The sequence below is a fragment of the Astatotilapia calliptera genome, chromosome 18 (assembly GCF_900246225.1).
Source record: "Astatotilapia calliptera chromosome 18, fAstCal1.2, whole genome shotgun sequence".
Lineage (NCBI taxonomy): Eukaryota > Metazoa > Chordata > Actinopteri > Cichliformes > Cichlidae > Astatotilapia > Astatotilapia calliptera.
In genome coordinates this window covers 18,034,836-18,048,048 of record NC_039319.1, presented here as the reverse complement: position 1 = coordinate 18,048,048, position 13,213 = coordinate 18,034,836, and the positions used below count along the sequence as shown (strand labels likewise).

The 13,213-nt window shown below is 41.4% G+C and overlaps 2 protein-coding genes across 9 annotated transcripts in view; one reads left to right on the top strand and one right to left on the bottom strand.

The window, feature by feature from the left end:
• arhgap21b (Rho GTPase activating protein 21b) overlaps positions 1-7,684 on the top strand; it is a 38,772-nt gene extending 31,088 nt beyond the window's left edge. For all 5 annotated transcript variants that reach the window (XM_026148866.1, XM_026148869.1, XM_026148867.1 and 2 more), the window contains 5 exons: positions 1-89; positions 220-387; positions 651-756; positions 4,420-4,451; positions 4,561-7,684. The exon at positions 1-89 is cut by the window's left edge and continues 1 nt beyond it. In XM_026148866.1, coding sequence (XP_026004651.1) covers positions 1-89; positions 220-387; positions 651-756; positions 4,420-4,451; positions 4,561-6,126 — 1,961 coding nt within the window. In that variant the 3' untranslated portion in view covers positions 6,127-7,684. The remainder of the gene's footprint in view (positions 90-219; positions 388-650; positions 757-4,419; positions 4,452-4,560) is intronic.
• Positions 7,685-8,780: 1,096 nt separating this feature from the next.
• The window catches only part of LOC113009997 (dipeptidyl aminopeptidase-like protein 6), a 97,264-nt gene continuing 92,831 nt past the window's right edge, over positions 8,781-13,213 (bottom strand). For all 4 annotated transcript variants that reach the window (XM_026148743.1, XM_026148744.1, XM_026148741.1 and 1 more), the window contains exons 20-26: positions 12,169-12,363; positions 12,017-12,071; positions 11,793-11,895; positions 11,643-11,698; positions 11,447-11,519; positions 11,284-11,357; positions 8,781-10,033 (exon numbers count right to left, since the gene is read on the bottom strand). In XM_026148743.1, the coding sequence (XP_026004528.1) occupies positions 9,887-10,033; positions 11,284-11,357; positions 11,447-11,519; positions 11,643-11,698; positions 11,793-11,895; positions 12,017-12,071; positions 12,169-12,363 (703 nt within the window). In that variant the 3' untranslated portion in view covers positions 8,781-9,886. The remainder of the gene's footprint in view (positions 10,034-11,283; positions 11,358-11,446; positions 11,520-11,642; positions 11,699-11,792; positions 11,896-12,016; positions 12,072-12,168; positions 12,364-13,213) is intronic.

Below are 13,213 nucleotides of genomic sequence, written 5' to 3'. Positions count from 1 at the left end.
TCTGTGAGTTGCCAATTCATCACTATGAAACTCTGAAATTCCTTTGTGCTCACCTCAAAAGAGTTTCTGACAACTGTGAAAAGAACAAGGTATGAGCATCAACAGGATCTCTGTGTTAATCCCGTTAGTTAACACCATGCAGTGCGTTCAATCCTGTGCTAATCCAGTGTCTCTGAGGATTATGTCATTAAATGTGACTTTTACCTTGTATCTATTTAGATGGAGCCTCGTAATCTAGCTATCGTGTTTGGCCCTACCCTGGTCAGAACCTCTGAGGACAACATGACTAACATGGTTAACCACATGCCAGACCAGTGCAAGATAGTCGAGAACCTTATTCAGCAGTTTGACTGGTTCTTCGCTGATGATGGTGACGAGGACCCTGTTGTATGTAGCATTTCTTTTTCCTTATTTTATTCGATGGAAATTAAATGAAGGGTCTATCAGTTCTGTGGATCAGTTTAGTTGTTGATTTTGAAGACATGCAGCTACAGTGTTTATGGATTACCTTTAAAATGTAAAAATAGAATTGAACAACTTGCACATGTCATAAACCCAGATTTTATTTTACAATAGAAGATAGAAACCCTATTTTTTGCATTGTGTTAAGTTACTTTTTACTCTTTTTTTCCTTCCGTATGTTGCTCCAGACCACAGTGGAGCAAGAAAGTACAGTGCAGTCTCAGCCTGTGCCCAATATCGACCACCTGCTCTCCAACATTGGGCGGACTGCACCCTCTCCTGGCGAAGTCTCAGGTAACTTAGCAGCAGTGTTTTTCACACTTCAGCATCAGCACAGCAAATTTCTGCCATAGCAGCATTAATATTTTTCCTTAAGATTATAGTAGATTAAAAGAGTTGTGTGGTAAAGACCTATTTAAGATTAAATGCTGGTAGAGTGTCAATTGCAAATGCTAAAAGTACGAGCACCATCCCTTGTTTTTCAGTTCATATGCTTTAAGCGAATACTAAACAGCCAAGTTTTATTTGTTTCTGTTAAAGCAAGTTTTGTTTAGTTTTTTTCAGTAACTTTTCAGTGGATGCAATGTTGCGCTTCAGCCACTGGAAAATTGTTGAAAAATGCCTTGCAATCATTTAGTTTATTTTTTGGGATAAAAGTCTGTTTTGTTTGGATGTTGATGTTTATTTGCCCAAAATTAAACTGTCCTCAAGTTTTGTTTTTGTTCGTTTCTTTGCTTTACTCTTCTTTTTTCTTTTCTTTTCTTGCTCAAGTCATTTTTTTCTCCCTGTGCTTTACCTGTGTTGAGACGACGACTCCTTTTCTTTCAGTTCTTTTCTTCCCCTCCTCCTCGTCTCTCACATAATCCCGGCATGTTCTTTCCCAAAGAAAATCTAACAAACAAAACGAAACAATGGAAGTTTTAACCCTTCTGACCTGTGCCCTTCTGTGTGTAGTGTGTTGTTTTTCTCCCTTATCCCTGTCCAGCACTCACACATTACCCAATCTTGACACAGGCCAAGTGGGCGGCGTCTATCACTCGATGATGTCACTGATGGACTCTGTTTTGTCAGTGATGGACAGCTGGGACTGTAGGAAGAAGGACGAGTGTTGTGCCCAGTGTAGCTGCCTAGTCTGCAGAAACCCGCAGCTCTTTTAAATTTGGGCGAAAGGAGGAAAAAAGATAAAAAAGAAAGAAAGAGAAGTCGATGTTTGTCATTTTTCCTGTGGTGTGCACGTCTCATATTTAAACCAATACCCTAAAATGAGGGCATACAGAGCGATGCTGCTGTTCTCTCTCTGAAAGCCCTTCTGCTGTCTCTTGTTGTTTCTTAAGCTGATCGCAAGGACAAGTAGCATGGTACGGTCAACCTCAGGTTCTCTCCCGGTCATGTGGCATAATCTGTCATGATGTCTGAGGGTGGGGGTCGTGGTGTTGGGACTGAGCTGGATGTTCCCCAGCACACATGCGTTTACACACAAACAAAAAACACACACAGCCACCTCCCAGGTGGAGTAGTAGTTAGGAACTTACTGAAGCAGAGGCACTCAGGCTTTCAGCTAGCACTGGATGGAGTTCCCGTTAGGAAGATGTAGTGTTTTTTTGTTTTTGTCTTTTATTTGTTGTCTGTGATGTCATTCTTTCAAAATCTTCAGTATTTTAAAATGTCACATCGTCAACTACAGACCAACATTTTCTCATATCTTGTAACATAATGTCACAGCCGCATGTCTCTCTCCCAACCATGCTCTGCACACACACAGACACACCCACAAATACACACCAAAATTTTAACCTAACTTAAAACAGCATTATCATAGTGGTAGTCCCATTACAACATGGGAACTTTTAGGAGTCGTAGGAATCGATTATTTAGTCATATGATAAAGGTTTTTATTGGACTCTGTGCAGTCATATGAAAAACTAAGTACAGCCCATAATTCAGTAGCTTTTAGAACCACCTATAACAGCAATAACTTGGAATAAAAAAAGATTTCTCAGACTTCATCAGTCTCTGACATAACTGTGGAGGAATTTTGGATCACTCCTTTGTGCAGCATAGCGTTATTCAGTTTGTGTGTTTATTTATGTACAGCTCTCTTAAGGACCTGATTTGCTGCTGGATCATTGTCCAGTAGTTTTAGCTCGTCTTTAGCTATCAAGACAAAAGGCCTCACATTTGAGTTTAGAATACTTTGATATTCAGAGGAGTTCATTGTCTGCTCTATGACTGCAAGGTGCACAGTCTGTAAAACAAGCCGAGATCATCATCCCTCAACCACTGTGCATGACAGTTGGTTTACAGTGTTTGCGCTGATATACTGCCTATTGGTTTTCACCAAATGCATTGTGTCCAAACATCTCCACTTTGGGCCTGTCTGTCTAAATAACATTGTTTCAGAAATCTTGTGGTTTGTTCATATGCAGCACTCCTACCTTAAAAGCCATACCCATTTAGTCTTTTTCTGTTTTTTTTATTCTCAGATACGTTAAAACTTTATGAGACCTGTAAAGTCTTAGATGTAGCTCTTGGGTTTTTTGCAGTTTCTCAGAGCATTGCACGGTCTGGCCTTGGGATGAGTTTGTTGGGAATTCTGCTCATAAGAAGATTGTCTGTTTTGAGATTTATTAACAAACACCTGAATGTTCCAGGGTAGCAAATTACCAAACTTCTACTTTTATACAGATGCTCACCACATATTGATATTTTAAAAAGTGCAATCGGTTAGCACCACCTAGCTGCTTCTGTTCATTTTTATTCCATTTGAAGCAGTAAGGGTGTACTTGGTTATTCACTGGACTGCAGAGTCAAAACGTTTTTACATGCCTGTAGGAATATTAGAAAACAGTGAGTTTCAGGCCAGTGACAAAATGTATTTCAGTTCAGCTTTATTTATTCTGCAGTTTAAAGAATACACAGCGATGAACAGTTTAATGTGTAATAAAATCTATAAATAGGTAAACCTGATTTAAAAAAAAAAAAAAAAACACCCTCAACATCGGAAATATATGGTCATTAAGTTCTGAGCAAATCTTCCTATTTTTTATTTTTTTTTAAACAAGTAGTTGACAAATTTAAGTCTTGCACTCAAAGACACCTCACAGCGCCTCCTGTTTTTAAAAAACGTATTATTGAATCAAGATGCCACATCTCAAATCTTTGCTACAGCGTTAACTCACACAGGATTCATTGGAAGTTTTGTTTTGTTTTGGTTTCTTTTGTTCCTGCATTTAGTTCCTGCGGCTGCATTATTTCTGTAAAAAGCCTGCTTATCTTGCAGTATGCATGATTTGAGTCAGAGAAAGTCTTGCAAATGTTTTTGGCTTTTTATGTCTTTTATAGTGACAGGCTACTTGTTGAGGGAAATGTAGAATTTCATGCAGCTTGGAGTAAGAGCAAGTTAGACCAAAGTTTGCCCGCGGCAAGTTGTGTCAACCACAAAACACACTCACTGGTCTGTTCAGCTCAGGCCCCTTAAGTCTCTCAGTCAGAGCAAACTCATCACTCCCTCTCCTCTGTGACGTCTTTGAGTTGGGAAAGAATGCCCACAGCTGGTTGGTGGCTATATGTGATGCTCTGTGACTGACGTGTTTGTTCGTGATGTGCCGTCGATCCATCGATACTCGAGCATGAGCTGCTTTTCTGTGTCTTGGTTTACCGCCAGGTTCTCACTTCCTCGCCCCTCATTATTCATCTCAGGCCTCTTCTGCTGCCGTCTCCACTTTTTCATATACCGCTTAGCTTAGCTACACCTCTCTCTCTCGCGTGCTCTCTCTCTCTCTCTGACCAAATTGTATCATCTGCTTTCATGTAACTGCTCTCATTAAATCCATTGTATCTTGTCACTTTCACTCTGAGCAAACTTTGAATCTGCCTCTTCTTTCTGTATATTGTCTGCTTTGAGACTGTCCTTAAGATGTGAGACTTTTACTAATGAATCTCTTGTTTTTAATGCAGACTCAGCATGTAGTGAAACCTCCAAATCAAAGGTAATGTGCTCCTTTGTGTTTCTGTTTTCTCATTCATGTGTCTAAGCTAGTTTTATGGTCTGAAGTCCAGTTTTAATGTTTTAATGCCATTTTTAATGTGTGTCATCAGGGCTTGTGGGGATCAGGGAAGGATCAGTGTAGCAAAGAATTGATTCGCTCCTCCTTCTTCGTTAACCGCAAACGCAAGAAGCCCAAGGAAAAAGTTCAGCCTAGCAGTTCAGATGATGACCTGGACCCTGTGTTTACAAAGAAGGAGCTACCAAAGGAGAGCCAACAGCATCCTCTGTGGTCCCCGCACAGTCGGACCGAAGAGGAGGAGGAGGAGGAGGAGGAGGAGCAGCAGACAGATGAAACCAGCGAGAAAGAGAAGGAAAAGAACAGTTCTGAGGAGCAGCTGGACAAAACCAACAGGAAAGAATATCTTTCTAACAGCTCAATGTCACAGCCCTCTCCCTCCCTGCCTCCAAAACGCATTTCCTCCAACCTTCAGACTGGATCCCCCTACCCCTCTCCTACACATTCCCCAGACCTCAGCTACCGTATGCCGATGGTTCACCAGTCCTCTCTCACGGACCCGCCATCAAACTATGATGACACGGTGTCTGACCTCGGAACGATGAACAGCACCAGCTCTCAAGCATCAGTGCCCAGAATGAGGCGTGGCAAGACGGTGGGTGCCCTGGGAGCAGAGATGTGTCCCAGCGGGCTGGGAGCGGAGGTTTGCTCCATTACCTCAGACTACTCCACCACATCCTCCATGACTTTCCTGACTGGAGCTGAGCTCAGCACCCTCAGTCCCGAAGTGCAGTCTGTGTCTGAGAGCAGGGGCGGAGAAGATGCTGATGATGAGAGAAGCGAGCTCATCAGCGAAGGAAGGGCAATGGAGACGGACAGCGAGAGTGACCTGTCAGTGTTCACTGTGGGTAAAGCCGACCAGCGAGAACCGCAGGAAGTCCTTCGACCACTCCCCTCACACAGACTCATCGAATGCGACACACTTTCAAGAAAGAAAGCCGCCCAACAGAAAACCAACAGCGAGTCTTCTCTGGACGGCGCTCGTAGCGATAAAGATTCCACTGGACCGTCACGCTCTTCGGGGTCAGTTAAGGGTCGTTCCACCGCAAGCCTCAGCACTGCGTCCCGGAGTGAGCTGGACAAAGGAGAGCCCACGTGGAAGTTGAAGATCACAGACAGACTGAAGGTACGCATGCGAATGTCTGTGGATGACATGTTCGGTGTGGGCAGCCAGAGGATTCAGTCCTCAGAGGGCCGCAGTAAGAAGAAGAACATCAGACGCAGACACACGATGGGCGGGCAGAGAGACTTTGCCGAGCTGTCAGTCTTGGGAGACTGGCCGCAGCAGGTTCACATCGGCTCACGGTCTGAGCTCTCAGCTGTGGACCGGCTGAAACCTAAGTGCAGCTCTCAGGACTTCTCAATCGGGGACTGGATCGCCCGCGAGCGCCACCGATCCAGCAATCCCGAGGTCAGTCTGGACTTCTCTGAACAGCAGAACCCCAGAGCCTCGTCCTCTTCTGAACCCCCACATCATCCTGCTGAGGCGCTGAACGGGGACTTCCCCCAGAGCAAAAATCTGAGCCTCTCGGCCACCGCTCACCCACATAAACTCACCAGTTCCCAGGTGGTCCATTCGCGCTTCTATCAGTACCTGTGAGAGCTGTGTGTGCGTGTGGCTGTGTGTGTTTTTGGTCTGTCAGGTGTGTCTCTGTATATGGGAGTCTGTCAGTGTAGTGTCTATTGTGTGACCAATGTCTAGTGAATGAGCATGTTGTACAAAAATGTCTGGCGTGTGTGTCTAAGTGGTGTGTGTATGCTTGTGAAAAGAGAATTACTGCACACAGGAATTGCTGAGCTTGCTCATGTTTAAGGCATGGAACAAAATGTTATCTTTTTTTTCCATTTTGTTTTTGTTTGTTTTTTCTTTTTTATATTAAAAATGACTTTGGGATGGCCCAAGAGGAGGATTTCAACCCTCCTAGTACAAGTCCCAGATGTGCTAACGATCGAAAGGACCTGTTGCCCGTGAAACGAGTCTGAAGTACGTTCAAGGAAGTGTGAACACTCAATTTAAGATTGTTTAAAGGTTTAGCTAAGTGGCTTTAAGGATGAACTGACTTAGGATGAATAGGAAGTAGTGGAAAAGTGCAGATTTTTCGTATTGCAGAGCAACTATTTTTGCGTAAAGAAAGTTACAGTGTTCAAAGTCGGTGAGTCTGTCGGTAACCAAATGAAGAATGTACAGACATGCTTGCTGTAATACTGACTAAAAGCTTTAGATGCTTGTGTTTCATTCTAAAGTGTACATATCCCTATTTTTCTGTGTACTTGAATTGTGTTTTTTGGTACTGTGTGTGTGTGTGTGTGTGTGTGTGTGTGTGTGTGTGTGTGTGTGTGCCTGCCTACAAGCCGTCTGCTGTCAAAGGGGCCTTTCCAAAGGTACAAAGGTGACAAGGAGACACTGGTCTTATGCAAATGGAAAATATAGTTCATACTCATCCCTGCTGTGTGGTTTAAAGAGCAGTGAACAACAGCCCTCTGATGCAAGCTATGTTTTAGTGTTCGGAGTTCACACGTCTGTCCGCGATTGCAACGAAGAGAGAGTTGGGCAAAGAAGAAAATGGGTAATCGAACCAGAAAAATCAAGTTTTCTTCACTAAAGAAAGTGCCTCACAATGAAATGTTAAGGGTGCCATATTGTCTTTGTTGAGATACACGAAGATGTTACTGTGAATGACATTTTTACTGTTGACTCTCAGTCATTCTACAGGTTAAGAAAATGCCGAGCTTCCATTCCTTAGGCATTCCACTCTGGTCTTAATGTTTTATACATACTTTATCCTGTTTTTTCATTTGTTGTTTTTTGTTTTTTTAATTTTAACAGAACTTGAATTTTAAATATTCATTGTAAAATAAGTAACTTAAATGTACATATAAATGCCATGTTTTAGCTGCTTTATTTTTCATTTCCATCAGATTGCAAGTTTAAGTACAGTATTGAGAAATGACAACAATGGCGATGATGAGGATGATTATCTCGAGGCCTGTGTGGGTGTTGAGGGCAGTTTGGTACTTCTCTGTGATGAGAGGTTCCCTGCAGGAGGAGGGCACTTCATTGAGCTGGATTGTTTGTATCAGTGCAGTGTTCCTCTTGATTGTAAGGGGGTGTGCACAGACTCCTGAAACACTGGAAATAAAATTTTGTCAATGGCAAATATCGATTTTCGCTTTCTTACCCCCCTCTTCACCACTTTGTATGATGGAAGTGAGATGGGCCAAAGCACTGAAATCTTTTTAAAAGGGGAAAATGCAACTTAAATAGTTGTGAATATGTTTAAGCTCTCAAATCATTTTAAGTATGAATCAATATTAATGATTACATTTAATCCTAATCATGTAGCATTAAAACATTTGTCTGAAATGTGCCTTTTAATTGGGCCGCTCACTACAAACTCACCATGTTTTCCTTCTGCTGCTGTTTAGCTGTCTGCATTGTTTTAGTGCAAGTTATCCAATTTTGCAGATATTGGCTGTAGAAATGTCCCGCTTCTCTGGAATGTAATGGATGTAAAGGGCACATGCTCTGCTGTGCACAGAGCTTCTGAAAATAATGAACAATGTTTAAGCAGGAACTGTGTTCATTTTACTGCATTTATCAGGCAGATCAGTGCATGAAGAAGCTCTCATTTTTAGTAGTTTGTAGGGAAAATGTTTCCTACAAAAAGAAGAATTGGTACCCCCCCTTTAAAAAAAAAAAAAAAAAAAAAAAGACATTGCATATTTTTCTTCTTTTTTTGCATTTTTGCATTTGCAGTGAACTTGTACAAACGCATTCAGTTGTCAAACTTCACAGAGCTTTTTTTTAAGATGGTGATTTAGCATGGAGCCCGGTTGGTATTTGTTTGCTTATACAGCTATTTCCTGGGTTAGCACACTAACCCAAGTAAAATACATTTACTGGCCACTTCAATAAGTATGTGTTCAACTGTTTAATCCAAATATTAAACAATCACATAACACAACTCAGGCATGTGGACAGGAATAGAAAACGGGAACTCAAAGATGTGCAGAAGAGCATCTCTGCATGCACATGTCCAACCTTGAAGCAGATTGGGTCCAGCAGCAGAAGACCACACCACACACTTTTATAAGCAAAAAACTGTGATGCTGTCATGTCCGTGTGGATCAAAAGGGGCAACAGGTAGTAATGTAGTGGCCAGTAAGTTTATTTCGTACCCAACCTGGTTGTCATCGTTTGCCTTTGTGCTTGTAGTTGTCAAGGTAAGGTCATGAATTAAGCCAAAGAAAAGATAAGTTTCAAAATGCTTTATATACAAGTTGCACATACAACATAAAGACTCAAGATGTTTTATACACTTTGTACATCAGCTGACTAGAAACCACTGACAACAGAAGTGATATGAGGAGAGAGAACACACAAAGTCGTCAAAGTAAACCACAAAATAATAATAAAAATCAGTATAGTTAATTCACCACTACGCCAGTTTGGATGGCAAATATCAAGAAACTGCAAACTAAATATCGTTGGTTTTGTGTTAGTGTAACACCTTCTCCCCAGCAGTCGTACAGTTATCTTCTATTCAGCTCTTCCTAAGTTTTAAATGTGCCCCTTGATTCACACAACGCCTTTTCCATATTAGCTCATTTTCAGTGTCATGTGGGCTCCTAACATGAACACGTCACCCACAGTAAGGCACAGTGACTAAAAGAAAAAAGAAAAGGGTTCATTCGGAAATATGAAGAGGAAAGTTTCACACCATTTTTGTACAGATACATTTTTTTGGAGTACAACACAAGTTAAACATTGTGCCTTTGTTTCGTAAAGCAACTAAAGACTGACGCAGCCAGACAGCCACTCCGACACGGTACAACTGTAAGACACTGAACAGAGAAATTCTGAGAAACAAGTACCAATAATCATACTCATGAACACAATAATCAGTAAGTTAGTTGGCAAGGTTATGAGAAACTGGCAGCCTTTTAAAAGTTAAATCTCAACATGATGAGCCTATCGTCGCAGGTGAGGGATATTTGGTGCCGCGAAGCACTGGATTAATGTGCCTGTTTTGTAATGGAGACGCAATGCCGAATGGATGCTTTGTTGATCCTCTATCAGTCCACCAGAGGGAGCACTAGTCCGTTAATCAGAGAGAGACATGACTGTTCGCATCTGAGATTTATTCAGCCTCTATCTGACTGGTTTCCCTGTCAGCAGCCAGCACGAGATGAGGAGAAGGGATGTAGGCAGAGGCCCTTTTTGCACATGCAGGTGCTGCACTTCATTGGAGCTAAAATCAGATTTGACAGCAGGTGGTGCGGATTTACTGGGATGGAACGAAAAATCTGTTGCATATTGTGCTGTAGTATCTGGCCGGGGCTGCTCAGAGGATCAAAGTTTAACTGTTGTCCTCGTTCTCTTCCTGCTGGTCGTCTGTCAGAATCTCTGGTAGCCGGAAACACTCCTCGAAGAAGTTGACCAAGGACTGGCTCAGGTGCTGCTGTGTCCCCTCACCGTGTAGGAAGTGTCCTTCGTCTGGATAGATCTGCAGATAAAGATGGAGAAATTAACAGAGACAGTACGGTGAGGCTGATTTGGTGTCGTTCACTCAAAATCATATTATTATCTTTTTTTAATAATGTTTTTTCATTGGATAATGAAAATGCATTTTCTGAGAAAAAAAAATACTAAAGCATAGCGCTGAAGTGTAAAAGAGTGACAAATGCACATAAAAGTGGATGAAAAGAAGTTTTTCTTGGACATTTCAATCATTTTCAATGCAGTCTTTGTACCTGATCATTTTCAGAGTAATGTTGTTTAGTTTGATAAGTCACTTAACACTGAACCATGAATCATTCAAGCATAAAAAAGACACCGAACTCAAGGGATGAACCCGTGTTTACAGAAAGTTAACAGCCTAACAAAGAATAAAAAGGTATCTTTATGCACTTTGTTAATAGCAGCCTGTCGCAAAATTCCATAAATGTTTGCATTTCTTTATTACAATCTATGAAAAATATCAAAGACAACACAGTTTGACTGGCAGAGCTGTTAGATAAATACTTGGCATATCTTAGTGTTGAGTGCTGTGTGAAGTGGAGGACAAAAGAAGACGTGGTAGGCTTTAAAAAAAACAAACAAAAAAAGAGGTCTACAGCAGACAAACAGTATCTGAAAGTCATGTTCTAAAAAATACATGGGAAAAAAATCCAGCAAAGACCCGGCATAGGACCTGAGCGACACATCTGACCCTTCAGCTGATCCATCTACTGTTGTATCTGTTCTCCAAAGTCTCATCCAGAAATGGTCTCAGTGAAACAGTGGCTTGTCAAGAAGCTATTACTAAAAATTACAGGAGGATTTTATTATTTATTTTATCCTTATACACTGTATTTATTAAAAAGCCTTTCTGGCATGTATACAGGCAACAACAACAACAACACTAATTATGATATTGTGGGGAAAAAACAGCAAAACAGCAATATCCGACTGTGCACTGGGACACTGTGCATAAACATAAACTGCATGTAAATAACTGAACAGTTCTTCAATCTGCAAAACTAAGAAAAAGTTATTTGTCAAGCTAAAATGGGAAAAATTAGAAAGAATAATACACAAATTAATCTGAAATGAAAATAACTCTTAGTTACTTCTCTCAAGAGATTTTGAGAGCATTCTTCACACAACATCAGGCCATTTACACACACACACACACACACACACACACACACACACACACACACACACACACACACACTTTTATTCACACCAGTGATTTCAGACACCGTGGCTCACCTGCAGAGTGTAATTGGCCTTTTCACTGATTAAATGGTTGATGAATTTGGCTGTGTGCTGGAAGTGAACTTTTTCTGTGGTGGCGAAGATGATATTGCAGTTAGACTCTGAGCACGCACATATTTACTGTGGTATTTAGAAAAAAGAAAGCACTGGGTTCTACCATCAGCAGTCGGGTGAATTATTAAGTACTGTTTCTCCAGCAGCTGACCCGCTCTGTGTGCTAAATTTGCCATCTGGAGGAAAGAGACAGAAGGAAATCCACCATGTCATTGACACGTTCTTTTATAAAGACCCCCCAACTCATTGTCTGAGCTAAGCATTCTGAAGCAGAGGAGAAAAAAGGGTGGATACTTTACTGTGTAAACTCGGGAGTCTGTCTTGGCGCCGAGGTATCGCTCCGAAAATGCAGATGCTGCATTTTGCAATAAAGAAAACCAGGGTTAGAAAGATTGGGTACCTTTTAGATCTAAGACTCACTTAGCAGAAGATTTACTGTAAAGTTTTACCATAAAGCTCGAAATCTGTGATGGGGGAAACTGCTGTTCCACATTTAAGTTGGGTAAATTCTTCTGAGCTCAAAAGCAAAGTTGCTAAATAACCACCATAGGCCTGGAGAAGAGGGAGACACAGATACAGTATGTGAAAATAATTTCATGGCGGGCTGTATTTTTATAAAGGCACAGAGGTGAGTAAAGGTTTAACAGTGCATCTGACTGTTATGTCTTCTTACCTTTCCATAAACTCCCATTCGATTCTTATCGATGTAAGACTGTTCGGATATCAGCCTGAAAATGAAAAAAACAACAAACCCCCCCCAACAATAATGAAAGTGACAAAAGCCAAATGACCAAATAGTTTTTTGCTCATTTTTCTGAGTCTGACCTGAGTGCCTCCAGCTGGTCCCTCTCCTCCAGTTTCCCCAGTTTCCTGCGGACCTTGTGGAGGAGGTTGGTGCCCTGAAATCCGCTGCCGTGGCCGTCAAAGCGGACAACAATTGTGCTGAAGCTGCTGACCAGGACGGTGGCCCAGTCCACCTGGAACTGCTCCGTCACCATCTGCCCGCCGGGGGTCCCATCCCTGTGAGAGAAGCACACAGCGTGATGGAAAACAATAAGTTCAACTAATATCTCAGAGCCTGGTGTAGTAGTAGTATTATTATTGGTTGGCACAAAAATGAGAAAATTAATTCCGAAAAGGGAACTTTGAATAATCAGATCTTTTACAAAACACTTCGAAAGAGAATAAAAGGGACACTGTTGAATTTAACAAGTCCAATACAACACCATAACCCCTTAAATATGACCACAAATATTTAAATATTGCAGTTTTTAGACATGTGGAATATAGCGCACAACATTCACATTATTTTATTCTGGAGCAATAACATTTGATTTAGTGATAGAAAATCAATAGGGATTATTTCAGCCTTAGGTAAACTGTTTCCCACTCCAGCTGCTTCTCTTCACCATTAAATGTCAGTAGATTGCAGTCAACTGTATTCTGTTATTGTACCTCTCCCAATTCAAGGGCATATAATCCTAGCTAGCTAGCATGGCCAGAGTAGGACAAACAACAATGGCTGCTGTTCATTTGTAGTGAGTGTAGGCTGTAAGTCCACTGCAACTTCTGTTGATACTGAGGTGAGTTGTTGAGGATATCCTTAATTTTTCTTAGTAAGTGCTGCTGTTTTTGCTGCTGTTAGCCAGTTTTAGCTGCTGTTAGCTGCTGTTAGCCAGTGTTAGTGAAATTTTCTTTGAAGGTTATCTAACATTGTTGGACCGAGACACTTAAAAAATGAAACGCTCATATGATTTGAGAATTTAATCAAACTGGTTATCACAGAGAAAGTTTTTAGGACAGTTGAGTCAAACATTAGCTGGTGTAATGTTAGCTTATAAGCAGCTGCTGTTATTGCTCGGCTGTTGTA